A 25,403-nucleotide genomic window follows, 5' to 3' on the forward strand; every position below is an offset into this window, starting at 1 on the left:
TGAAGTCACCGTGTGTAAAAGCTGGAGTAGTATTACTACTACTACTTACTACTTACTATTTAACAACAATTTAACAATAAACAAGGATTTATTTGAATTGTATTTCGTAAAAGATTGTTATAATACAACATTACTTTTAACTGAAATCCCCTCATATATTTGCATGTTATTCGTCTGTAAATGTGGTTATTTCCTTTAATTCCATTTCACATAATAAAAAATGTACTTTACTTATTTTCACTTGCACCTTGTACAAATTAATTATTTTAAGTATTTGTTATGTTTATACTCCTATTTCACCCACACATTTATTTAGACATGATACAATTTTTATTCTCTGAGTTTATTCCCTTTATGCTAAGTATCTTTTGGCGATAAGTAATATAGTAGCCTTAAAAAATACACTAAATCAGCTTGTACACAGTCCGTCAACTCAGAAAAACGTCTGGAATGGATTGTAACTGGATCTTCAAGGAGAAAAACTTCCTTTCAGCTTCACAATGATCTCAATAAACTCATGTGCCTGTTTAGAAGCATATTCATCACTAGTAAGCCAGTTAAATTGATATGCCAGATTTTTTTTTAATTAAAAAAACTTGTTCTACATGCTTCTTTAAACCTTTTCCAAATTCCATCTGTTGGAGAATGTGGGAAGAGAAGGACAAAGAGGGCTGGACTTGCGACCCTGGAAACATTCCACAGATGTCTGGTACTCCTCCTAAAACTTTCTCTACAAACCTCAAGATCTGAGCTGCTGGTCCGAGCCAAAGAGGGACATTTACCATCCCTCAGGGCATTGTCACAGCGCATCCGTTTGCAGCCTTCAATGGCATCACTGGTCTGTCCCTCATTGCAACTGATAACAAGTAACCCAAAATGGAAAATAACAATGTCATAATTGGAGATGGTTTAACCCTTTCATGAATTCCTCATTATAACTCACCAGTATATGACGCTTTAAGTGAAGTAATCATTCTAAAAAATAGATCTTTTTTACGGGGGGGAAGCCATTAGCCAGAGACTGATTTCTCCACTGCTCCACCTGTTTCATTTATTCGCCCGTGATATGACACCTGCTGACGTCACCATCTCCCTCTATGGATCAAAACATGGCGGCTGCCATGGAGCTGAGGTGCTGGGGAGGAGACTGGGGTTTGCCTTCCGTCCACACCGAGTCTCTAATAGTTCAGGTATCGTTGTCGTCCGCTTGTAAACACTGACACGGTCATCACATCCGCTCGACCTTTCAGGGCGAGGTGTTTCTTCTGGGTCGTTCTTTGCGTGGTTCTGGTTAGCTGCCATGCTAACGCAGCTGCTGCAGTTTGCCTGTGACGCTAATTTAGCAGCTCGTGCTGAACTCTGGTTGCAAAATTGAGAATACTATTTTACAATTTAGTTTTTGCCCAGCTAATACATAACGTGCTCCCTGCACCGTCTGCCCTTTGTGCACCACTGGCCGTCAGAAATCACCCTCATTGGCAACGTAAATGTGATCCTCCAAGGTCAGCTTGTTGAGGCTAATATTTTAACTCGGTATGTTTATTTACTTTCGAACACATCTCGCCGTCTATCTATAGAGGAGGATCGATGTAGTGATGACCTTGTCATGAAAATGTACCGTGACCACTTTGCCTGATGCTGTCGGCTGGTCCGTCGGTCACTTCATGCACTTATTGCGTTTACCACAAGGTGACACTTTTCCCCGCAAAGATGACGAGTTTCACCCTTAAAGGTTAGAAACGTTATTTTGTTAGTTTCGTTTTTGTCACTTTCATATGTAATAAGTAACATTAGTTCTAGTTAATCAACCTGAAATGACATCGTTTTTGGTTTCAGCTAATTTTCTATGGCCGACAGTTTTGTGTTTGGCTGCTTTTCTCTCTGAACATTTGAAGCTTTCACCTTGGAATCCATACATTTCTATTAGTCCAATCAACAAATGATTTCATAAAAAAAAAATTGGAAGTAGCGACTACCGTTGACTTTTGCAATTATTTTTATTTCCCATCTGACGTTTTTGCTTGCTTGCTTCTTTTATTACCATTTTTCTGATTTAATTGTTGTTTTTCTTTCAGGCATACGCCAAGTTTTCTGGGGCAAAAATTACTGTTTCTCCTATAGACTGGACATGGAAAACTCTGACAGGTAGGCTGCAGCTTATACACACTCATGAAGGCCATCCTCAGGGGCAGGTATGAAAAATTGCAAAGCAAGTGTAGATAAGAACCAAGGTTAAGATGGGGTAACAGAGGTCCTTTGTTGGAGCGTTTGTGTGAGAGCAAGTTGACTCGCCCTCCTTTCTTCACACACAGCTGCAAATGGAAACCTTTTGAAGCACTCTGCTTTTCGCACATTACTTCAATACAGACAATAATCACTTTTAGCATAACCCTATGTTATAACATCTTTTACCATTACAGTAGCCACACCAGATGCCAGCTAGCCCCTAAATTGTAATATTTCTTCAACCTGCAGCAACAGTCCCAGAGTTGCTGTGTGGAGACTCTGCAGTTCAAGAACCTACAAATATTCTCAACTTCTTGAGAAAACAGGTGATGGGGAATTCCAAAGTGGCTCCGTAACCGTAACGTGGTCATTATGTCCCCAAATCCCAGATAACGGAATCGGTAGATGTAATGTATACAATGTGTTTCTTTTTTTAGAGATTTAATGCCGACTATGAACTGACAGCCCGACAAGGAGCCGACACCATGGCATACATCGCTCTGCTTGAAGAAAAACTACGTCCAGCTCTGGTAACACCATCATCTCTCTCTCTTGACTCTTGATCTAATTTGTGTGTAATATTTATAATTCGAGTGATTGTTTGTGTCCCGTAGCTGCACACGTTTTGGGTGGATGCAGAAAACTACGCCAATCTGACGCGACCTTGGTTTGCTTCACGCTCGCCATTCCCTCTTAACTTTTTGGTCCCAAGTCACCATGCCAACGCCGCCCTCTCCCGCATCCTTTTAATGAAAGGAGAGGCCCCGCTACACAAAATCACAGAGGTCGAGGGAAAGGTAAATGATTAATTGTCACGAGTCACACAGTTGTGTCAACTCTGTTTGGTCATGATGTCTATTTCTTTCCACAACTGTAAGGACCTCTCACTGTCTTCCTCAGATCTACAGTGATGCTAAAGAGTGCCTGAATCTCCTCTCATACAGGCTGGGAATGGAAAACTACTTCTTTGGCAACTTGTGAGTGCTTTAATGCCATTTGATGGACCACACAGTATATGTGCAGCACATTTAAGTGATGTAAATGGGATGGATTTACTGTTCTTTTATTTGTATATTAGTCTGTGTCGGGATTGGTTAACAAAATATATTATTATTGTTATTCATTAAATATGAACTTTGCCCTTTGATTACAATTGATCACAATAATGTGCCAATAGGATATCTTTAAATTTCTTTAAAAGTAATAATGTGGTTAAGTTGATGTTCTCTGAAGTATATTTCACAATAATTCCAGGATAAAATTGAAAGAATACAGCGTCCGTTTTTTAATTAAGATAAATGATCAGTTGTAATTCAGGATTGAAGGAACACTGAAGTAATTCTACCTTTTTTTTATAGCCCTATATCGCCTGTCTCTTATTTTTGTTGTTTTTGTTGATTTTTGTAGGCCAACCAGTCTGGATGCCTTTGTGTTTGGTTTTTTGGCTCCAATTTACAAAGCCAGTCTCCCCAGTAGCCCCCTGCAGAGCCACCTCCGTCAGCTTGACAACCTCACAAGCTTCTGTGACAACATCCTCGCAGTCTACTTCAGCTCGGACCGCCCTTGTAAGATCGCCACGCACACTGAAATAACAGTTTAGGGCTTTAGCTTGTTGAAACCCACACAGGGGACAATTTACATTATGCACACATCTAACACTACTAACCTCCTTCATCCCACATCTTTGTTTCACTGCATGCCTGCTCTTTGAATCTGCTCGATTTCTGGGTGCAGGGATCAGCGTAACGCTGTTCCTCTTCCACTGACACTCTGCTGTCTCTCCGTCTGTGGGTGTCCGCTTACATCATTTTTCTCCAGGTCCCCCTCCACCTGTTCAGGAAACAATGGATGCCAATCTCCAGAAACTAACGCAGCTTGTAAACAAAGAGTCCAACTTGATAGAGAAGGTGCTTCTGCTTTCCTTTTATCGTCTCTTTGCATGGGGGCACGGTTGCTTTTGGCAGGTACAGTCTCAGCTGTACTAAAAGTATACAGTATATAGTGTCCCTTCATGAATCATTGTCATTTAATGTACTGCTTCCGCTTGTGTTCCTTCACTAAACTGGACATTCGGTACTGCAGATGGATGACAACCTTCGCAGCAGCCCTCAGCACAAACCCCACAGACCAGACCCCAAACCCAGCCTGGCCAGCGAGCAAAACTCGACCCCTGCCTGACCCTGACCTGTCAACCCCGATGCAGGCCTAAACATGGAGAACCACTAAAAGGTGCACTTCTGACAACATCCTCAAATCAGAACATTTTCATCCAGGGGAAATATAGTTTGTATGGAAAATAACCTAATATTTATTGGATGTAAGACTAACTATCAGAGGCTATTTTAAAGAAATATAATTTTGATTGATTTCAAAGATGTTGGTCTGACAGATGGAAAAGGGCAGGTTTTTAAAAAAAGGCTGAGTGCATGTATGTGGTTATGGATGGAATTCCACTAAGTGGTTTTTGATGACAAAGTTTCAAAGTAAATGAGAAGTCCTGCAGTGTATAAACGAAGTGGCACAGTTTGACCTCTTGTTGCTTTTGTAAGAAATGTTTTCTAGTTTTTTGTTCCTCCTTTTTTCGGCACAGTTTATGCACCATAGGACTAGTGAGAACATTTTCTCACCTGCGTGAGGTGGGTAATGACATCTGTTTAAGACACATTGATCACTAACATAGTGCAGAGTTGTGCTCAAAATGGGAATATATGTTTAGTTTTTTATCATGGTGGTGATATCAGATCTTTTTCCAACTCCTGTACAAATAGTCTGTAAATTCTAATATAAATTGGTGTTATGTACACTAAGGTTTATAGTTATGACTTGGATAAATCACCTATTTGACTTTGCTTTCATCTCCTCTGCTTTGTATAACTTGTATAGTTGTAAATATTTTCATGATGGAAATATCATAATTTCCTTGTGATTTCCTCTAATCGGGCTGATTAGCTTCTTCACAGCTTTTGCTAGATACACTGAGGTAGTTCATACTCACTATTAACTTCTTCATGCACATTATGTGGGACTAATATGTTTGTGTTTACCTGAGCTCTATCAGAAACCACTGTCTTTGTTTTTCATTAACAATCCACTGGCATCTGTTGCCATGGTTTCCACTGACAATCTTACAGGTGTAGTGTTTATTTTGTTTAGATGTTTCAGCTGTGTTGTCCTTTGCTGTGCCTATTTAAAACCTGGTCAATACTGAAGTGTCTGCCACACTTGGGAATGTCTCATTACCCGCCTTTTTTTATTTATTCTCCTGTCTGAGTTTCAGAAATTGAACCGTAAAATTATTTGCCATGATCTTTTTAATTTATTATTGTCATGCTTCCTATATTTCTCACAGGTCAAACACTTCAGAATTGTGTCTACTTAACTTTCCCCATTAGTGTCTCCATCTAAAAGTATTGATCCTTTTCAAGATACTTGGGCTCTTCAAGTTTCACATACAACACTTTAAGGTTACAATTCCTTTAAAGCACCATACCATGAAACAAAAGCATTCGTCTGTGTGTTCACTTGTGTGTTTTTGGTTTGTCAAATAAAAACTGGCTTATGAGGAGCATAAGAACTACAGTGCCTTTGACTGTTGGTGTCTCATAACAGCTGTCCAGATGTTAACCGTTAATCATTTTGACACCTGATCTTGTGTCATTTCTTTTACGGTTCGTGGGGATGGTTTGTAAGGACTGTTATATCATTGAAATACAAATGTGATCTAACCACAACCACTGTGTTTTCATTTTAAGCCACATAAAGGTATTAATATAATTTCACTAAATGTGCCAATAAACCATAAAGTAGATCCTAATTAAAAGTGTTAAGCTAATGTGCTTTAAAAGACGTCAACTTTTTAATGCACAGCAACATGGATTACTTGTTTTTCCAGTAATAATTAAATAAGATGTTACCTGTGCCCACCAAGCTTATTAGATGATTGTTTGTTTAGATGCCGGGAAGACAGTGAGCTCTTTGTTTGGTTTTGGATGTGGAAAAAATGAGCTGAAAGGAGATGATTCATACTTGATTCATCAGGAATTGTTGGGGTCATTTGAGGTAGAAGCTTATTCTGAACCTCCCTATTATGGCTATTTAATAGGTCTGGGGAAATCATTACATTTTAACAATTTTATTACACAACATTCCAAATTTATATATCTTTTTCAATATCACTGATTGAGCAACCCTTTGCCATCCTGTTGTTGTGTTTGAGTCAGAGAAGTAAACCTAAATGGGTTAAACGCTGTGGTGTTGTGGAACAAAAACAGTTTGCTGTGGTTAGACTGGGTTTTAACTTTCAGCTGTAACAAAAAAAACAAATCCTACCAGAATTCAGCTTCAATAAAATGTCCTAAACCACTACTGTCACTTTTCAAAGAGCTGCTCCGGAGCCGTCCAACTGATCACGTGGAAGCCAGCAGCTGTCAATGTGTGTTTGCACCTCACTTCTCTTCTTAAGTTCCCTTCCAAGCTCTCTTTCCCCACAGAAACGGAGTCGGAGAGGGTACGAGTTCTTGGGGAAAAACCGTATCTGGCTCCTCCTAGATCATCAAAAGTTATGACAGCAGTTTCAGAACTGCAGATTGGTGGAAGAAATACATTCTTGCCGGATTTTGAGGCGATATTTGCAGCGTTTGAGTGCTGAAGCCCTCTAGTGGTGGATGTGTGTTACAAAGCTAAAATAACCAGTCCAGTTGAGCAAATAGAAAAATAAATATGTTCATTTAGCTCAGATGTTAAAACAAGTTTACAAGAGAAAGAAATTAAAACAATTCATCTTCCCTTGCTGCTGCTGCACATGACAGGATCTTACAAAGGTTATTTACACAAATTCACAATATGAAATACAGTCAAAAAGCCTCAAAGTGCATTTCATGGCACTAAGTTCTGTGTCGCCAAAGGGCTTTAACTATCGCTTGTCTCAGTAATGTTGCAGTTTGACCTCACTCACATTACAGTACCCTTAAGGGTTTAAAGAAAGAGTAAAGTAAATCAAAGAACATTTACAAAACGGTACAAAACCCTCCCAACCCGGTTACATCCACATTTCACTTCTCCTTCACATTTCACTTCTCCCGTGACAAAACATAATACAAGACACTGAATTTCCACCCAGTTGTATTTCACACTGTTATAATTCATGAACACGGCCTTTGTTTTTGCTATTTACAAGACATTTTAGATAAGATATTAGACAAGACATTGCTGTTAACAAGACAACATTGAATTGATTTCCTGTTTATCAGAGAAAATTGCATTGATCAGGTTTGATTTCATTTAAACACATAATCCCACAGAAGAACCGGATGTTTCTAGAACTGTTCCCTCTGCTCGCTGTGGGATACCTGCAGCTTTCTCAGTGATGCATTAGGTCGTTTTCCCAAATCTGACATTCAAATAATTCAAATCAATTTGAGTCCAACATGAACCGCAAACTCCTCAGCGTGCGAGAGCTAGCTGTCCTTGGTAAACTCTGGCACCTCCGGCACCATGCTGACCTCCAGGCTTCCTGGCATCTCCAGGGCCAGTGCCGGGTGGCACGGCCGGGTGAACTGCTGGCAGAAAGTGCCCAACAGCTGACCGCTTCGGCCATTGTAGAAAGACATGCGGCCGAGCTGGTGATCCAGGAGAGTACCAACTCGCTCGGGCACCTCGCTCACAAACATGCTGGACAGAATGTCCTTGTGGAGCAGCTGAAACCTGCAGCTGGACACACAAAGAAGGCACAGACGGGAGGGTTTAGAGCACAGATAATGTTAAAGAGTGGTGGGATGGGAAGCCTGTGCATACCCTGATGGTGTAGGGATGCACTGCAAACACCACGACAGGTGGCTCTCTCCCAGTGGGCTGTTTCTATCGGCCGTGTCGTACGCCACTCCCAGCCGGTAGGTTGTGCTTCCTGACACCAGGGTCTCCCAGTAGTAACGTCCTTGTGCCGGCAACAACTCGCCCAGGATGGACGGACACCTGGAAGGCATGCAAACCCTGCTTCACTGACATCCTTTAAACGCTTATGAGTATTTGGAGCTGACTGAGGCTCACTGCTTGTCTGTTGACGGCGCGTGGCAGTGCACGGCGGTCTGGTCTGCTGACAGCTCCAGAGCGGGGTGAGCCGAGGTTCTCAGCAGGTGGAACCGTGTTCCTGAAAGCAGTGACAGGTGGAGTGAAATAACGTGTGAATGTGTGCAGGAAACCACAGGAATTCTGTTCTCCTTTTTGTACGAGTGTAATGTTACACACAAATAGAACCGAAACAGAGTTTAGGTGAGTGTTCTGGTACCTTTGGTGGAAATGAGAGCGGCCTCGCTCTGTTCGCTGGCTCCGCACTCATTCACAGCTTTGATGTAGAACAGATAGCTTTCATTGGGCTGCAGGAGGACCCTCTGCTCACAGCTTTTGATACCTGAGATGGACCTAGGAGTATGTCACACATGCACACATTTATATATAAATGCATAAACTTGAGAGTAGATTTTTGTCTGCTTGGGAAAGAACTTTTCTATGTGTCTCTATCTGATTCAAATAAAAAGGAAAAATCACCTGAGCCCCTCGCCCTCTAGTTCGTACTGGCGACAGTACTCCAGGGTGTAGCTCTGCTCGGGAGTCTTATGTGCTGAGCTCCACCGCAATGTGGCCGAGTCCCACATGACGGTGCACCGCTCCGTCTCGATCACCGGCACGGAGGGAGCTGCCGCAAAGAGAACACATGGTGTCAATAAAACAAATGCAGATGCTGTAATGTAACACACATGACCAATCTTTGCTTGTTCCAAAACACTAGTGAAGAATAAAATCCTGCTTTCTGAAAAAGTTGTTGTTTCATTGTGGGGACTGACCAGTTGTGAAGGAGAGTCTCTCGCTGGGCAGAGAGCAGCCGGTGTAGTTCACAGCCATCACCCACACCTTGTAGGTCTTGTCAGGCTCCAGCTCTTCCAGGGCACAGTAGCTCTCCTTCACTGTCACACGGTACTCCTCTGACACAGCTGTGGACGCTAGCAGCCATAAGCACATGCACATGTTTGTATGAATTTAGTACAATAGTCAATCATCGACTTCAAATTGCCTGAAGTAGATGGGGATTAAAACATTTTGCAGACTTAACATCATCCTGGAAGTATTTACCTCCCTGTAGATCCTCCATGCAGTAGACCTGGAAGCAGTCGATGATATCTCCAGGGTTGACCTTCCAGTAAACCGTGACACTGGTGCTAGTGGCTAAGCCAGTCTCCTGAGGCTGCAGCGTAGGCCTCTGAGGCACTGAGGCACAGACCAGGGGGACATACAAGACTATTAAATGCCACATGCATGGCCATGGCACAGGACCTCTTGTAGATGTCAGGTGAATTTGCAAATATACGTGTATATCAAAGCTACCTGGGATTCCCTTGCGTTGTGCGAGGTGAGAGCTAGAGCCGTTGCCCCTGGCATAGTCCTCGAACACCAGTAGTCCCTTTGGCCCCAGCTCCAGTGACATGGCCGAGTCCAGGGTTGCCTTGATCCTGACCACACATACACAGCGTTTAGCCTCTGGCCACAAATACATGTCATTGTCCAAAAAAAAGTGATATGCAGAGCATAGGTAGCTGTGCAGGTCGAGCAGCAAACTGTATTATAAAACCAGACTGGCTAATGCTGCATTCACTAAATTCACATTACCTTGCATTTATGTCTTCAGGTGACTAGTGGGGAAACACATTGAAGAGGGGTTCTTTAAAAACTTGACATAAAACATAATTATTGTCTGCGTATGAAATCAGCCTCAACACTCACCCGTGCGTCAGTCTCGGCCTCGCGGGCCGTGGTCTCCAGAGTGGCCTTGGCGGTGTCGATGCTCTCCTGCAAGGCGACAATCTGGTCATACAGCTGCTCCAGTTTGGCCTTCTTCTCCTCTTCCATGCTGACAGACATGTCGTTGTACTGCTCCATCACCAGAGCCTTCGTCTCCTCATTCTGGGCCTGCATGGCTGCCTCGCTCTCCACACACTGGTCCTGGTCGAGATTAGAAGGAAGGAAAACAGATATTCAACAGAGTGCATTATTTAATGTGTAACGAAAGCTTATGAACAGATCTAATAGAAAATATTAAAAAGAGAAAGTATTAAATGTGTTAGCAGTTAGTTTTTACCTCTACAGAGTTGTAGGCCATTTCGAGTTCAGACACCAGGTCCTCGATGTTCTCTGACCTCGCCTGAAGCTCTGAGATCCAGTCACTCAGCTTCTCCTGATGATACAAAATGTCGCTTGCAGGTCAAATTTAAGTCTGGATGTAGCGTATTACGTTCACTGTAGTTACTGTAACAATGTCATTTTGTACGGTATTTATACCTTAACGTTGTCGCATTATATTATATTATATATGCTGCATTTCAGGTCACATGTGGGATTAGATGTGGGATCATTTTATGTAATTGTAAATCAAACATCCGCCACTTGACCCATATTGTCTATGGTTTCATCACACAGTACAAAAAAACTTTTAACTTAGTCTCTCTTGTCACAGGCAGGTAAAAAAGTGTGCTCATGCAAAATGCTGTCACATAAATACAGATTACAAAAGCAGATGGGTGACCCCATACTGACAGATGTATCGGTCTCCACTTGATGATGTCACACTGGACTTTTCCATGGATCAAAGCAGAGCATTACATCACACCAAGTCAATGTGCTTGGCTTCAGGCTGATGGCAGCCTGCAGCCTTTGGCCTGCCAGCGTGAATGGAAAACTTATAGCTGTTTAATGTAGGACTACTTAGGACCCAAAATAAGTGTATGTGATCACAACTGTGTGTTGAAATTATTTTGTATGATTCTGAGCAGCTTTTTGACAGCTTGCCACCAGAGATTAGAAATGCTGCTGCGTAGTTGCAGATGAGATGATCAAACATTGAGGAGACCCTGTTAGAGACCTCCAACAAGGAATACACTTAAAAATATATTTATTTGCTCTCAAAATGTTAGCACTTTAAATATATTTTTGCCCATTTTGCTACACTTGTCCAGTATGTAATATTCATAAAGATTTTTACTAATATTGGACTGTTAACTGAGCCAAACCTTTTCATTTAAAATATCTAGTACATAAGTTATCTACATTGCCATAAATGTGGTGGACCCTGTATGGTTCAATTTAGACTACAAATAGCTATATCCCCTTGTTAGATCTTTATTGATCACACTGTTACAAGAAACAGATATAATGTCTATAAAATGACAGAGAAAGAGGCATCTGCAACTTGTTGATTGTTCAAAAGAAAACATTTTTATTTGACATCCCTGTATAAAAATCCCTCATCATTTTTTTGCAGTTAAAACACTGTGACCACTATCAGCTCTATTGCAAAATGCATTATGCACAATACCTTTATCTCCTCGTAGGCTTGGTCCACAGCAGCAACCTCGTGGTGTTGATGCTCTCCAGACAAACAGTCGTCCTCTGACAGCAGACATCCACAGGTGATACAGAACCTGTCCATCTGCTGCAGCTCAGCAGCCAGTCGGGCCTGGCTCTCTTCCTCTGCATCAATGATCTCATAGTCCGCCTCTATGAACTCATCATCAAGGACCTTCTCCTCCTCTTCCTCTTCTTCCATCTCCATCTCCATCCCCTCATCTCTCTCCTGCCCGGACTCCAGAAGTGGTTCCTCTACATTTCTCTGCGTGTCCGGTTCCGGCATTCCTTCGGCATCTTGTTTCGATATAATCTCGTATTCGAGCCCATCAGCTGTCACCTCTGTGGCCTCTGCAGGTGTCTGGTCGTGCTTCGGTTCGACATCCTCCCTGTGCTCATCGATCTCTTTACTCAAATGCTGTGTAACGCGTGTAATGCAGGTTTCTGGGGCGTCACCCTCGTTGTGAATCTCTGCCTTTTGTTCTGCCTCTGCTTCTCCTGACTTCCTGTCCTCACTGTGGCTCCCTGACAAATCCTCCTGTGGAGTCAGGCTCCTCAGAGCGAGGAACTCGCCCTCGACTTCCTCAAAGTCGCTCCTCTCCTTGGGCGCATCTGCGTAGGCCTCCTCCTCAGCTGCTGGAGGCGTGAACCCACTGTCTACCTGATGTATTGACAGTGTGTCTTCCTTTAGAACTTTGTCCCGTGTAACTTCCAGCCGAGGCCGTGTCCCTGTTCGTTCAGTCGGGGCCTGAGGAGACTCATGGCGCGTTGTGGGGGTTTCAGGTGCTGTGAGTCTGTCAGGTTCAGAGAGAGCTTCTGGATCACTTGGAGTCTTCTGTGATAACTGACTGATCTCTATGTCCATCTCTACAGCTTGTCCTTTGGGGACAAGGAGGACTAACTCATCATCCATGTGTACTTTTTCCTGAGTAACATTCCCAGTGTCCTCTGTGGCTTTTAGCTCACTATCAGCTACTGGCTCCTCCTGTTGATGCTCCATGGATTCACTATTTGAAATCTGCGATTTATCTGAATCTTTTTTTACTTCATCTAACATCGCAGGTTCGGTTACTTCACCTAAAATCTCTGCTTCCACTTCTGTTTCCTGATAACCTTCAGTAATTAATGTAGGCGACGTGCCCTCCACTGCAGCTCCTTCTGCTAAAACACCAGCTTTTTCTTCTTCATCTGTTGTCTCAACACTTATTGCTTCCCGGAGATCGATCTGAATTTCCGTTTGGATTTCTGTTTCATCCACTGTTTTTTCACTCACCTCCACTAACGCCTGTACTGCAGAATCACACTCGGTGATGACCTCAAACGATAGAACATCCCCGGGCACGACATCTGCTGCTTCGTTTTTCTCACACAGAGAGGTTTGAGCCGATGTCTCCATTTGTTTCTCTCCAGCTGAGGCCTCTTTCTCATCATCAGCCATCATCTCGGTGTCTGTAGCGGCCTCTTTAGACAAACAGATGTCAGTGATGTGAGGCGCCTCGCTGCTTACAGGTGCTGCCGCAGCTGTCTCTCCTGCAGCATTTGAAACCACCTGAGCGTCACGCGGCTGCTCAGTTTGAACAACACTGGTGGTTTCTGGCGGCACTTCAGCCGGATGCTCCGCACGCTCCTCTGCTTTCTCTACTTCTACTACGTCTACCTTCTGAGTTTCAATCAGTGGTTTATCAACGCTGCTCTCTGGAGCCTTGATCTTTCCCCCACATTTCACCCCCTGGTCCTCCATCTGATCCTCTCTCAGCGTGGAGGCCTCAATGGAATCATGTGACTCCCCTTCAGTCACAATGGACACTTGTATTTCTTTCAGCTCCTTTTTTGCCTCTGTAATTATTTCACTCCTTCCTTCCAAAGTGGCTGATTGCAAATTGTCGCTCCCATCCCCAACACTGACCTCTCTTGTCTCTGGATCCTCTGTCTTTGACTTGTCTTCGTCATCTTCTGTCGTCACTCTTGTCAGGCATCCTGTCATGTCAAACTTACTCTGCGACCACATCATCCTCCCCTCCCTGTTCTCTTCCACTGACTCTGGCTCGACCTGCACTGTGGAGGTTTCATCCTTCAAAATAAACTTCTCCAGGTATCCGTCTGCCTCATCTGAATCAGACAAACGTCTCTTATATGTTTTCTCAGACGCCATGCTCTCTGCCTCAGAGCGTTCCTCGTCACTCTTCCTCCTCTCGCCGACAGCGTCCTCGTAAAGGTCTGAGTACATAAAGGACATGGCAGTAGGCTCGTCCAGCAGGATCTGGTCAATGATTTTAGGGGGTCCAGGGGAGAGAAAAATTGGCGTGAGAACAGTGTCTTCAGCCCCAAACAACCTTGAACCATTCTCCATCAGAGATCTGTGGCTCGGTCGTCTCCTTCTCGTCCCACTCTCAGCCTCATCCTCTCCACGCTGCTGCAATGCATCGTCAGGAGCTCCTGCTCCATAGAAGACCTCGTCGAGGTGTTCCCCCGCTATATCCACATCCGTAACAAAGACAAAGGAGTCTTCTGATGCAGAGGGGCTGTTTCTGTCAGCCTCCTTAGCTGGCTTTTGCTCCTCAGCTTTGGGCTTTGCCTGCGGCTGTTCTGCGTCCTCCTGCAACTCTGGAGCTTGTTCTCCAGGAACTACCACATCAACTAAGGTGAACTTCTCAAAGTAATCTATGTCGCCAGTGCTCTCTTTCTGAGAGGGTGTGTTTCCGAGCCCTGTGTCCGCTGAACAGTCTCGCTTTAAGGTCTGAGGAGAGATCACAGACAGCAAGTCAATTTAGAGCACAATTAGGGGTTTAAAACAGCATTTTACCCGACAAATTCATATTTTACTCGTTTCCTGTGGATGGCAGAAAAAAAGCAACTACAATTGTATAGAGAAGTGAATAAAAACCTTCTGGTCATCCAGTAACTCCCCCTCCTTTGGCAGTGCAGGATTCGGTTGCAGACTCCAGTCGTTTCTGTTTCCGGACCTGATCTTCGGAGTCTGGTCCAAATAAGATAAATTGTCCTGCAGCTCTGTGCTCTCTTCCTCATCCACAGTGGGGAGTTTGGAGGGGACTCTGATGTTGAGAATCTCATAACCCTCTGAAATCAAACTAAACAGCTGCTGATCTTTGTTTCTGATTTCCTCTAAGTCGGGCTCTGTTTCCGTTTTGTCCAGTTTGACATTGGGAAGAGAAATCTCCGCCATCTCCGGCCGCTCCACTCCCAGGGCTGAAGCAGATCTTGAACTACCAGGTCGGCTTAGCCTGTCTCCGAGACGGCTGCTCCTTCCGGACCTCGTCCTCTTCCGGACTATTTTTTCCTCATCAAAGACGATGGTGATCTTTCCTGCAGCTCCAGAGCCCTCCATGCTGTAGGCTTCGGAGGTGGAGCTGGTTTCAGAGGCCCAAGGGGTAGAGCAGCGGCTGGAGGCCGTCTCCCAGACAATACCGCTGTCCTCGCTCTGAACAGTTACCATGGAGAATGACGCATCCACCATCAGGCACTGGAACTTTGGCTTCACAGACTGGTCTTGGACAACCTCTCGCAGACTGGATGTGGCGAGAAATTAACAGTTAGAAGATGTAAAGTAGTCTGTATGCACAGATCTTGAGAAGAGTGGGGGCATGACTGCAACAGGAGATCCCTTTGGCATAGCTCATGGTAATGCAAGCAGAGAACAAACCAATGAATCAAATCAAAACATATCCATGCAAGGTGTGCCAGCATTGAAACCACCACCACCACAACAAAATCACGTTTCGCACCTGAGACAACCGAGCAAATCTAAGCTGAGAACACGATACCCGCTGATGCGGAGGTCTACGGCATAAGATCAGACCGGGTGCCAGGCTGCCAATGTGAGTGATGACTTGGGAAAATTATAATAAAATGTGGTCTGAGCTGCTATCAATACAGCTCAACCCCTGCAGGGTGACAGCAAGGTGACTTCCCACACCGTCATTAATGTAATATTAGTGAAGAGATGCCTGGCCTTCAGATATGCAAAACATATCAGTGTCTTCTAATATTTATGACATGACAAGAAAAACTGGAGCACCAAGTATGAAGCGTAATTGAGATGTAAAATGTTGTGATTAATATCAAATATTAGAATAGAGCTGCAATCCGTCCCCCTCTGACAATCCCTTGATGAGAATGAAATAAATAAAGTCGACCTGGTGTCACTTGGAAGTACTGGTTGTCACGCTCTCCAGACAAAATACTTCTCAATAATATATATATTTAAAGCTAAACCAACAACAGGTAGTTCCTCGTAGACTTCATTTATATCTTCAAGGATAAAAGCCACATAGAATAAAGCGTGTTACAGTGGAAGTTATTCTTCTATAGCTCCAGTGTGTAAAGAACCTGTTTTGCAGTTCCTCCACCTCGTCGTCATCGTCCTGGCTCATTAACTCCTGAAGCTCTGTCCCCTCGGAATCCAGAATCTCACACTCCTCCATCTTCCTGATATCCTTCAACTATTTTCTTTACAGTCCCCAATGTTGTTTTTCGGTGTATTTTAGGAGTCCTCTAGATGTTTCCTGCCAGTGTGATTTCAGAAAAGTTGGTGTGCCTGCCTGTGTCATTCTGAGTTGGGCGCAGTCCATCTGACTCAGCCAGGGACAGAAATAGAGCGGGGAATGAAAAGAGGGGAGTGGAGCCGGAGAGGAGACCCTCTCTAGAGACCCAGGTCTCACTGCGTCGAGTGTTTGCAGTGTTTTTGATGTTTTAATGTTAAGTTGTTAGATAAAAAGATCATTATCGATTTGTGGAAAAGTCATATTTTGGGGAGGGGGACAGATGGTCTGCGCCAGTGGCTAACAGCCCAATGGGCCAGTGTGACTTTAAGATCAAAATCCCCCTTGTTAAATATAGGCCATGTGCTGAAACAGTAACCCCCCCCTTGCCAGTGGCAACACTAAACACGGCCACTCACACACACAAGTCTTGTAAGGTATCTACCCCCTAGAAATACTGGCACTATGTAAAAGGCATAAAACTTGGATAATAAGGTGTCAAGCCATATTGCAAAAACAAATCAACACAGGAGCTGCCAGGTGAGGCAGCAGAGAACACGTACAAAGATATTTTAGAGTCACTACGTGGATTGTTCCTGATCTACGGCATCTTGTTCCTGTGAATAAAATCAGATTGAGGTTTTCAACTGCACGGGTATCAAATGTGATATTAATTATTATATTAGATATTGTTTACTCCCATACTCCATTGTTGCTGAATTGAGGATATTGGAACTTCTAAGAGAATGTCAAGGGCTTTGAATATAGCTCAAAATATAAATTGAAAAACACACATCTTCAAAGATTTAATTTTTGTAACAAACCTTTTAAAAGTCAGTAATATACAAAAAAATGACAGTGGAAAAAAAGATAAAGTCTAGATTTGTCAAATAAGGTATTCGTCGAGTGAACAGAAAACAAATAACAATGTTTTGTCCAAATAAATCAAATAGATTCTGATCAAACAGGCCTTCCTAGTGTAGGGCAAATAATAATTTAAAAAAAACAATGAAGGAGTGCGAACACACTGATCCCTTCACAGCCCTCTAACAATCCCTTTAGTCACTTGAACGATGACGTCACATAACCTCAATAGCTCAGATTTCAGGGGAGCGTACAAACTAACAACTTGATACTGAAAAAGGAGGGCATTTAATGTAGAAAAAGTCTATAGCACTTAAAGCCACAACAGCGTGACTACCAAGCTCGAAAAATAGAGACAACTTTGATGATTGGAGATGTTCCAAGCTGGTCCACACAGACTGAAGACAATATGCTGTGTATATACTCCGCATACAAGTCAGAAGCAAATTATTGGCATCAGAACTGAGCAGTATGACTAGCAATGAGGATAAAACTAAAACTGAGATGAAACAGAGAAGAAAAACGCTTCCTTAAGCTAGACATGAATTGAGCAGGTATTATTTTGTCTTTCAGAAGTTGTCAGTTTACCGCAGGTTTACCACATAATGCAATGTGCGCTGGGAAAGAGAGGACTCTCTCTTATAACACGGCTCATTACTATCGTGCTTTGGTGAAGTGAGCCCTCTAGTGCCACTCCACAAATACTGTATTTTCATCATCCGTTTCAATAATATGGCAATTTGAAGTCAAGAGCAATATTTTTCAAAACACGAACAGGAACTATAATCTGCAAGCAAAAGCAAGGCAGCCAGAGCATTCGGAGTCCCAGATGATCTCTGTCTGTAAGGTGCTGGGGTGGCAGGGCTCCTCTCCCAGCGCACCCAAAGGGTCTCGCTTCGTTTTTGGCAACTGGCCTGTCTTGAGGTAGAAGACCCTTGTGTTCTCTTCTCATTAAAAGGAGCCGCTCATCTCCTGGATAATTCCTTATTAATGATGGTTTGGACCGGCAGGATCGAGTTCAGGTCCTTCCTGTGCTGTAGTATCCGGCATGACTGTTCGGACACGGAGAGATGAGAAGCGGCATTAGGAAAAACTCTAAGGTGGCCGACAGCAGCTTGGAAGAAGGAAAATAATGTGAAGAGAGCACGCTTATTAAGACTGACACGCACCTCGGCAAACTCGGCTTTAATGGCCTCAAACTTGACCCTCTGATGGACTGCCCTGGCAACGTTGTTTCTTTCAAATGGCTCTGAAACGCAAGGCATTTCTGTAACTCTGGATTACTGGGGACATTTCTCACATTGAGGCTCCTGTAAATTGTTCAGTAGTTTTCACATTGCTCCATTGTGTAAAATGTTTACCTTCCACACATATGTATTTGTTTCTCCACGCTTGAGATTTGTTTTTGGGAAAGGCTGTGGCCTCTCTAATGGAGATCACATGCCTCTCCCACCTGCAAGACAAAGAAACAATTAAAGCATTTTGCTTTTGGTTAATTCAGTGCTGCTTAGTACTGACAATTGAAACATATAACTGTCACATGTTTTCTTCAAAGCTCCAAAGTGTCACGTGATAAGCTCAGTTTTGCACATGGATTTATCTTGACTGAGGCATGAGAACAGACCGTAGCTTATTGATAGGTGACAGGATTGATACGGTGAAATGTAGAAGTCAGTGTGTACTTGTGTGGCAAGCTTGAGTTCAACCGTGCAACAGTGGTGTGGCAGACAGTGCAAACACATGGGGTATGTCATGTTAGTGCTGTGTAAGATCAAGGGTCCCACCTGCTCCTTTCCCTCATACAGAAACGTGAAACCAGAGACAAGGATGCAGGATAGAGGAAGGAGAGAGGAGATGGGGGACTGGAAAGGGAGAAGAAGTTGGCGTGCAGAGCAGGAGATGAGGAATGGGTGCAAGAAAAAGAGCAGGCGAGAGAACCATGGGTGCAGCTGAAACACTACACTCAGTAATGTGATGTCGTAGGTAATACCTGAAGTCTGTAGCATAGTATTTGAGAAAGCCTAGAAGAAGCTCTCCCAGAGAGGATTGATTTTGTGAGAGGAAGGGGGGGATGTGTTTGGGTCCATCTGGAACCATGTCAATGTCCATGAGGGGATTAAAACACTCCTGAAAATAAAGGCACAGAACAAAAGGCCAAATGATTAAGACTGAGCACCTTTTGCAATTTCTTTCTGATGTATGAAGCAAAGTCAAAGTAATGCTGAAATCAATTATTTACAGGAATAAGAATGGAAAGATCTGAAGGGCAATTTTCATTTAACGTAATTTCATGCATTTCTTATCACATGGCTGTGAGTTTGCATCTCTTGTAATTAGCCTGCTAACAGCAACATTGATATTGCAAAAGCAACAGAGACACCTACAGGGTAGTCCCTCTGTAGACAGGGAAGGACAGGTTCCTTGAGAGCTGTAAAGAAAACACATGCCAGATGAGATGCACAATAACTACAGTGTACAAATGGGACAAGAGAATTGGTTGTGTGTGTGTATGATTGTACTTACTCTGGAGAAAGTGCAGCACCATCAGCACAAGTGTGTAGCTGCTCAACGTTCCTTTGCTGGCGTCGTTGATTTGACCGTGCCGTGCCCATTTCTTGACAACAAGGACCAAGGGTCTTATTCTGAGATCAGCTGAGAGAGACAGAGAAACACAGCACTTCACAACAAGAAACTTTGTCAGTCACAGTTGGAGCGGACTTAAAAAAAAGAAAAGATAAGTTTGAGCCATAAAAATCAAGTGCATTGTTGACCGTCTGACCCACCATAGGCGTAACTCCGCAAAAGGAATGTGTTCCTGATGCCCACTGTGTTGTTGATATTCAGATCAAACTCCAGATCACTAAAGACGGTAGGAGCGGTAATACATCTGTTATTAAACTTTCCTCTCACTTTCTTGCTGTTGTAAAGAAAAGAGAGAAGCTTGAACGTTTGCTCCTACCTGCCTTTCTCTCTGAACTTGAGGATGGGCACTTTGGCTCTGATCAGCTGAGTCTTCTCTACATATGCTGAAAATCAAAACAAACATGAGATTCGTGGTTGTTTTAGTTTAAATTAGGTAAAGAGCTCCACCTTGTGGCTTCTGAGAAGAGGAAATAAGATGTAAATAAAATATTTCAGATGGTTATAAAGCAATGCAAAGTAATATGTAAGTAAGTGTGAATAATAATGCTCTCATGGTTCTGAATTCATTTTTATGTCATTCACAATTGGCATGCCTTCTGTGAGGGGCCTATGCGTAATTCTGTGGGACTCACTGTTTGAAGCAGAGTGAATGAACTGCATTACGTGTGTTACTGCATTCATACATACATTCCATGAACTGTAACAAGATCTTTTCTGACCGCAAATTTGTGTTAGGAACTCGTCTGGCAATCAAAATGTTACACAGCATGAACGTTCTTCTAACTGCAGCTACTTCAAATCTGAATGAAGTTATTAGTGGAAAATACATTATAAATTATTTTATGTATACAAAAATGGTATTTTAGTATTACTTACACAGCGACTTGAAGAGCCTTTGGAGGACAGAGAGTATATGTATAGGATCCTGTCTTTTCTAAAACAGAAAAACATGTGGTTTGAATGGAAATGGATATCTATGATTGTAAATACACCTATACACTACTTTGAAAGACAATACACAACACAGGGTCAAATGTGCTCACATTCCCTTTGAGGACCAGACAGAGATCAGCATCACTGCTCCGGCAGCCCAATCCATTCATAGAAGATCCAGTCAAGTAAAGCCGTGCGACTGTGAGAAAGACTCGGTGAATAGGGATCACAACAAAATGTCACAGGCAACCGCAACTGGGAATTTAAACACACCTGCGTAGACACTCTGTATGTCTTCCTGAAGCCGGGCTCGGCACGTCTCCTTTCGGGCCAAATCGGAAGCTTGCTGCTGGCACGCCTCAAACACCTCCACCATCTGATCACTTAACTAAGGACACAAACACATGTACAGTGACTTCATCGAGCCTACCTCTATGCACAGTCAGGCTTGATGTATATCAGCTGCAGGTTCAGCCCTTTAGAAAAATACAGTACCGTACAATGCAGTACCTTGTCCTTAAAACATGCTTTCAAGATGTTGGGGCTTTTTGGCACAGCAGTGAGCAGAGGCTGGATATGGGCGCGTGGGCTGGGATAAAAGCGATCAAAACCAGCTAAGGCTGATCTTGATGACCCTGCCAGAACTTGGTCAGGACAACGAGGGGGAGGGCCTCGAAATAAAGGTTCAAGGCGTTGGCGCTTCACAACGTGGGGGCTGTATTCATCGTTCCGCCTCCTGCAAGAAAAACAAAAAAAGTGTGTCGTAATTCTGTAGCAAGATAGTTGGTTGTCTGAGCCTGTTTGCAGGTATATCTGCTCATACGTCACTGCACCATGATGAGAAAACTGAGAATGCGAAGTACAGGGAAGGGGGATCTTACCTTCACTTGAGTACTTCTCATTTTCAGTTTAATACAGAACAGAATAACACATGTTCAACACCAATAATGTATATTCATGCTTATTTTGTATTTCCCACTACAACATGTGACAAGACAAGTTAGAGGTAAATGTTCATGAATGACGAATTATTCAGTAATGAATAAATGGGGAGATATCATACTTGCGCTCATTGGTCATAGTTGGTGTGTGAGGATGAACGGGGGCTGCTGCTGGTGGTCTGGGCTTCCATTCATACGTAGGAAACCTCTCAGGTCCCGGGCCATGGAAGCTACCGAACAAACACACGTTATCGTACAGGACATAAAGGCGCAAATAACCATTTATTATTTGTGTTATTATCATTTCGAATCTGCTGATGTCTCTGAAGCCGGAGCAGCTAGACTGTTTTTCGTCGGGCTCACTTGTTGACACCTGCCAGCCTCTGGTGGCTGTAATCGTAGCACCGGGACACCGGGGTATGCGGCGGGTACGAGTCGTGGCGGTAGTCGTACGGCCGCCTCGGTACGGCGGCGCGGGGAAACATCCTTGCTGTCCTTCACAGAGCTCCAGCATTAACTCGGCTGATCTCCTGAAAGAAAAGCATCAGAGGGGCCAAGTGGCTGGTACTCATCACCCAACAGCGACGGAAACATTGACAACAACTTTCTGAGGGAAACCAAAATGTAGCATTGAGCTAACGAACGTTAGCTTAGACGTAACGTTTGATGGCGAACGTTAATTCAACTATCGGTAAAGATATTTTAACCAAATTCAACCTGCTTCACTGTCGATTTATATGAAGCCTGTGTTTATTGGAATGTGTCATTGATTGTTAAAGCGTGTAATCATAGTCTGGACTGTGTTAGACTTACCAAATGTAATGTCACATGTAAACAAAACTGGAAGGTGCTGGTTTCCTGGGAACCGACTTCCGCATTGAAGCCATGACGTAATGTAACTGGATTTAAAGGGGACGTGGCCACGCGAGTTGAAGAGAAATCCACCCAATGTTTAATGGAAGCATATCCAAACTAGTTTAACTTGAATGTAGAGCATAAAGCTTTGAAACAAATGAGCTCAGTTAGCAGTAAATACAACATGGCCGATTATCCATTCAAGGCGAAACGGCTTTAAAATATCAGTTGGATTGGTTTACTTACAGTAAAATTACTTGTAATCATTTAAAATTATTTTTTCGATGTTGTAAACATGAAATGTCTTTATTCTATTTTTGTTTGGATTTTCTGATTGAAAGTCCACTGCAGACTAGATAAGAGTAATTATAAAACAACACGACTCATTCTAGCACTTGAGGTTGTTGCTGTTTAGCTTTGTGATTTATTTGATCGACGGTAATCATCATCATCATTCCATTCCTCATGGAGTAACTCCTTAGAGGCTTTCTGATTCCTGGATCCCAAATGAGTCCACATAGTCTCTGGGCCATGGCTTATTCTAGACATGGCTGAAATCATCCATGACAAATGCACATTTTTATAATGGCTATAGTCTTCTTTAAAAGGTTTTCTTCTCAGGGTTCAGAATTAAAAAATACTTTTGACTTGGATCAAACCAATTAAGCATTTAGAAATGCAATCAGTTAATCCACTGAACAGCTCAGCGACCCTGACATGAGAATATAAAGGATGTAAAATATGTATATGAAAATAAATTACAAGGTGTACAATATCATCATTTGATCACACATTGTTCAATAGGTTGCATAGTCCAATCATTTTAAATCCAAATGCAGATTACATTATTTTAGATCATATTAATTTTCACATCTAGAGGTGAAACTCTAAAAATTTGATTATTGTACAATATTACTTTCAGTAATTCATCTTAAAAGGTGAAACTAATATATTAGTGTATGTATATATAGCCATAATGATCAAAATTATATCAAATAAAGGCTTGAAATATCTCACTTTGCATGCAATGAGTCTATATAATATATTAGTTTCACCTTTTAAGTTGAATTACTGAAAGTAATGAGCTTTTGCACGATATTGTAATTTTTCGACTTTCACCTGTATAAGGAGGATGCGTACAAACGGGGTATTGCAGTCTTGGACTGCTGTTTTCTTTTAGTATTTGGTGACTATTCCACTTTCCAATAAACTTCTTATAAACTAATAAAGCATCAAATGGCATCAGTCCCTTGAGCAGGGAGAAACGTCACTGCGGAGGACGGTGTCGTGACGTAGGGAGTTCAATGCTGACAGTGATCTGAGTAGGAGGAAAGCGATGCATCAGCCATATGTGGAGCGGTTTGGGGGGCGGGGTACGCGTATGGGCTTGTGGATAGGCTTAGCTCAATATAGAGACACATACAGCTACATCGTAGAAACAGTATGTTTTAATCAATGCAAACGACTTCACAGCTTGGATAAAGGTAGCAGAGCTTTTTTTAAATAGAAAGGGCATGAATGATGTTGCATAAGCACAAGTTGGTTTTGTCCGAGCAAAATCAGAAATCGCTTTATTGTAAAAATGCAGAGGTAGTGCTGTGTGGAATAGCTGTGAAATAGCTGTAGTCTGGGCGAACGAGTGGGGGTGTAGACTGTGAGCCTATGGTAATGAGAGAGGGGGAGGGAGGGAGGGAGACGCGGGTGGACAGTATGATTCTGTACATTATCAAGTGGCTAAATGAGGGTTGTCTTTTCCAGTAAAGGCAGCAGGTCTTCTTCACCCTCCCAGCAAGGATCGGTCCTTTTCACACGACAACAGCAGGACGCCTCCCGAATCTCCATCGGACTCTGCGCCGCATCTGCCTCCGCGCTGCTGCCGCTCCATCCACAACCGCTCAACGCCAACGGAGGAGAGCCATTCCGATTTCCGTGCCATGTGCACCACGACATATGTGTGATTTGATGCGGTGACAGCGGAGGGTGATGGACCAGTTGTTATCAAATTCCTTCAGAAGCACCAACGGTGAAGCGTTGAAGGCGGTCGTGTAGAGAGAAGACCTTCACATACGCAGCGGCCCATCGGAGAGAGACGTTTTTATTACTAGTGCAAAGGACCAGTTATCGCTTCCATGTCAACCATAACAATGGGGTAAGTGTGATTGTGATAGAAAGAGGTGATTGAATTGCATTCATTTTCTCTCCATATTCGTATATGGTTCATCACAGGTATATGAACTTCTCCCACGGACACCACACCACGCCACGCATATCACAGTGACCCGGGCGTATGCGTAAAAATGTGTCTCTGTCTTATTTGTCCAGTAGACTTGACGGTGGGTTGCCCAAGTAGGCTGTGGTTGATCTTCGGATGGACAAAAGGACGGTTCACTAAAACCACACATTTTGAGACATTTAAAGGACATCATCCCCTTTTCCTCTCTGGAGGTCTGTTAAAAATATAAACACACGTAAGGCCCGACGTGCTGCCTCAGAAACGCCGGTGCAAAATTGACCCAATCATCAAACTTTAAGGATCAAAATAGTTAGCTAATCGGCAATGTTTCCCGAACTGGAAGAATATTGGATTATGGGAGTTGAATCCCACATGCAGCAATACTGCATTTATAATTTTATACATCGCACTAGAGTGTGAATAAAAATACAGTTTGTTCTATGTCTCTCTGTTTTACTGATTTCTCCCCGCTTAAATATAGTTGTGTAATTCTGAAAGATGGCATTTATTAAAAACAGTAATTCTTCTCAAATATACTGAGAGATTCTTGGTCTGATGTAGGTTGTGTTCTTCAGAACATCTGGGAAAGTCATGTAATTTCAAAAGCAGGGAAACATCAGCATCTATGATGCTTCACAAGGCTCCCGTGACAGAAAGCGTCTTTGTGTCTTTACGGCAGCGCAGTGACCGCTACACCTCACACCTCCTTAACCGCACGCACCCATCAATGAAATATCTGCCTGTGGTGTCAAGCCCTGCTGATCTGCATTTCTCCTAACCCCAAGCTCAGCGGCCCGTTTCCCCCGACCTTGCCGGTAG

At 43.1% G+C, this 25,403-nt stretch overlaps 4 protein-coding genes across 8 annotated transcripts in view; 2 read left to right on the plus strand and 2 right to left on the minus strand.

Moving 5' to 3' along the window:
• Positions 1-1,045: 1,045 nt before the first annotated feature.
• On the plus strand, positions 1,046-5,803 carry mtx3 (metaxin 3). 3 transcript variants are annotated; one of them, XM_037481827.2, is made up of 9 exons: positions 1,046-1,190; positions 2,076-2,145; positions 2,476-2,552; positions 2,664-2,756; positions 2,841-3,023; positions 3,127-3,203; positions 3,634-3,791; positions 4,045-4,190; positions 4,309-5,803. In XM_037481827.2, the coding sequence occupies exons 1-9, from the start codon at positions 1,098-1,100 to the stop codon at positions 4,402-4,404; spliced, it is 993 nt and encodes a 330-aa protein (XP_037337724.1). In that variant the 5' UTR covers positions 1,046-1,097; the 3' UTR covers positions 4,405-5,803. The 3 variants fall into 3 exon arrangements, with proteins under 3 accessions (XP_037337724.1, XP_037337726.1, XP_037337727.1); XM_037481829.2 differs by having other exon boundaries at positions 1,047-1,190; positions 4,045-4,133; XM_037481830.2 differs by lacking the exon at positions 4,045-4,190 and having other exon boundaries at positions 1,047-1,190.
• Positions 5,804-6,928: 1,125 nt separating this feature from the next.
• Positions 6,929-16,217, minus strand: cmya5 (cardiomyopathy associated 5). The gene is made up of 14 exons (XM_037481824.2): positions 15,964-16,217; positions 14,501-15,143; positions 11,588-14,353; positions 10,355-10,450; positions 10,000-10,218; positions 9,886-9,908; positions 9,604-9,728; positions 9,352-9,486; positions 9,066-9,221; positions 8,770-8,917; positions 8,510-8,643; positions 8,272-8,371; positions 8,020-8,196; positions 6,929-7,935 (listed from the first exon to the last, which is right to left on the minus strand). The coding sequence occupies exons 1-14, from the start codon at positions 16,056-16,058 to the stop codon at positions 7,683-7,685; spliced, it is 5,070 nt and encodes a 1,689-aa protein (XP_037337721.2). The 5' UTR covers positions 16,059-16,217; the 3' UTR covers positions 6,929-7,682.
• Positions 16,218-16,908: 691 nt separating this feature from the next.
• On the minus strand, positions 16,909-22,392 carry tent2 (terminal nucleotidyltransferase 2). Of its 2 annotated transcripts, none has more exons than XM_037481932.2 (15): positions 22,310-22,392; positions 21,860-22,026; positions 21,619-21,726; positions 21,066-21,291; positions 20,829-20,943; positions 20,666-20,754; positions 20,499-20,556; positions 19,939-20,005; positions 19,763-19,839; positions 19,503-19,631; positions 19,364-19,407; positions 18,970-19,106; positions 18,341-18,432; positions 18,149-18,228; positions 16,909-18,031 (listed from the first exon to the last, which is right to left on the minus strand). In XM_037481932.2, exons 2-15 carry the CDS (start codon positions 21,979-21,981, stop codon positions 17,945-17,947), a joined length of 1,431 nt encoding a protein of 476 aa, XP_037337829.2. In that variant the 5' UTR covers positions 21,982-22,026; positions 22,310-22,392; the 3' UTR covers positions 16,909-17,944. The 2 variants fall into 2 exon arrangements, with proteins under 2 accessions (XP_037337829.2, XP_037337828.2); XM_037481931.2 differs by having other exon boundaries at positions 21,051-21,291.
• A 1,283-nt stretch (positions 22,393-23,675) lies between these two features.
• homer1b (homer scaffold protein 1b) overlaps positions 23,676-25,403 on the plus strand; it is a 29,622-nt gene continuing 27,894 nt past the window's right edge. The window contains exons 1-2 of one of the 2 annotated variants that reach the window (XM_037481935.2): positions 23,676-23,835; positions 24,110-24,500. In XM_037481935.2, coding sequence (XP_037337832.1) covers positions 24,481-24,500 — 20 coding nt within the window. In that variant the 5' untranslated portion in view covers positions 23,676-23,835; positions 24,110-24,480. Of the gene's footprint in view, positions 23,836-24,040; positions 24,501-25,403 lie in introns of those variants that run through there. The other variant, XM_037481936.2, reaches the window with a different exon arrangement.

This window comes from Pungitius pungitius, chromosome 5 (assembly GCF_949316345.1).
Source record: "Pungitius pungitius chromosome 5, fPunPun2.1, whole genome shotgun sequence".
Classification (NCBI taxonomy): domain Eukaryota; kingdom Metazoa; phylum Chordata; class Actinopteri; order Perciformes; family Gasterosteidae; genus Pungitius; species Pungitius pungitius.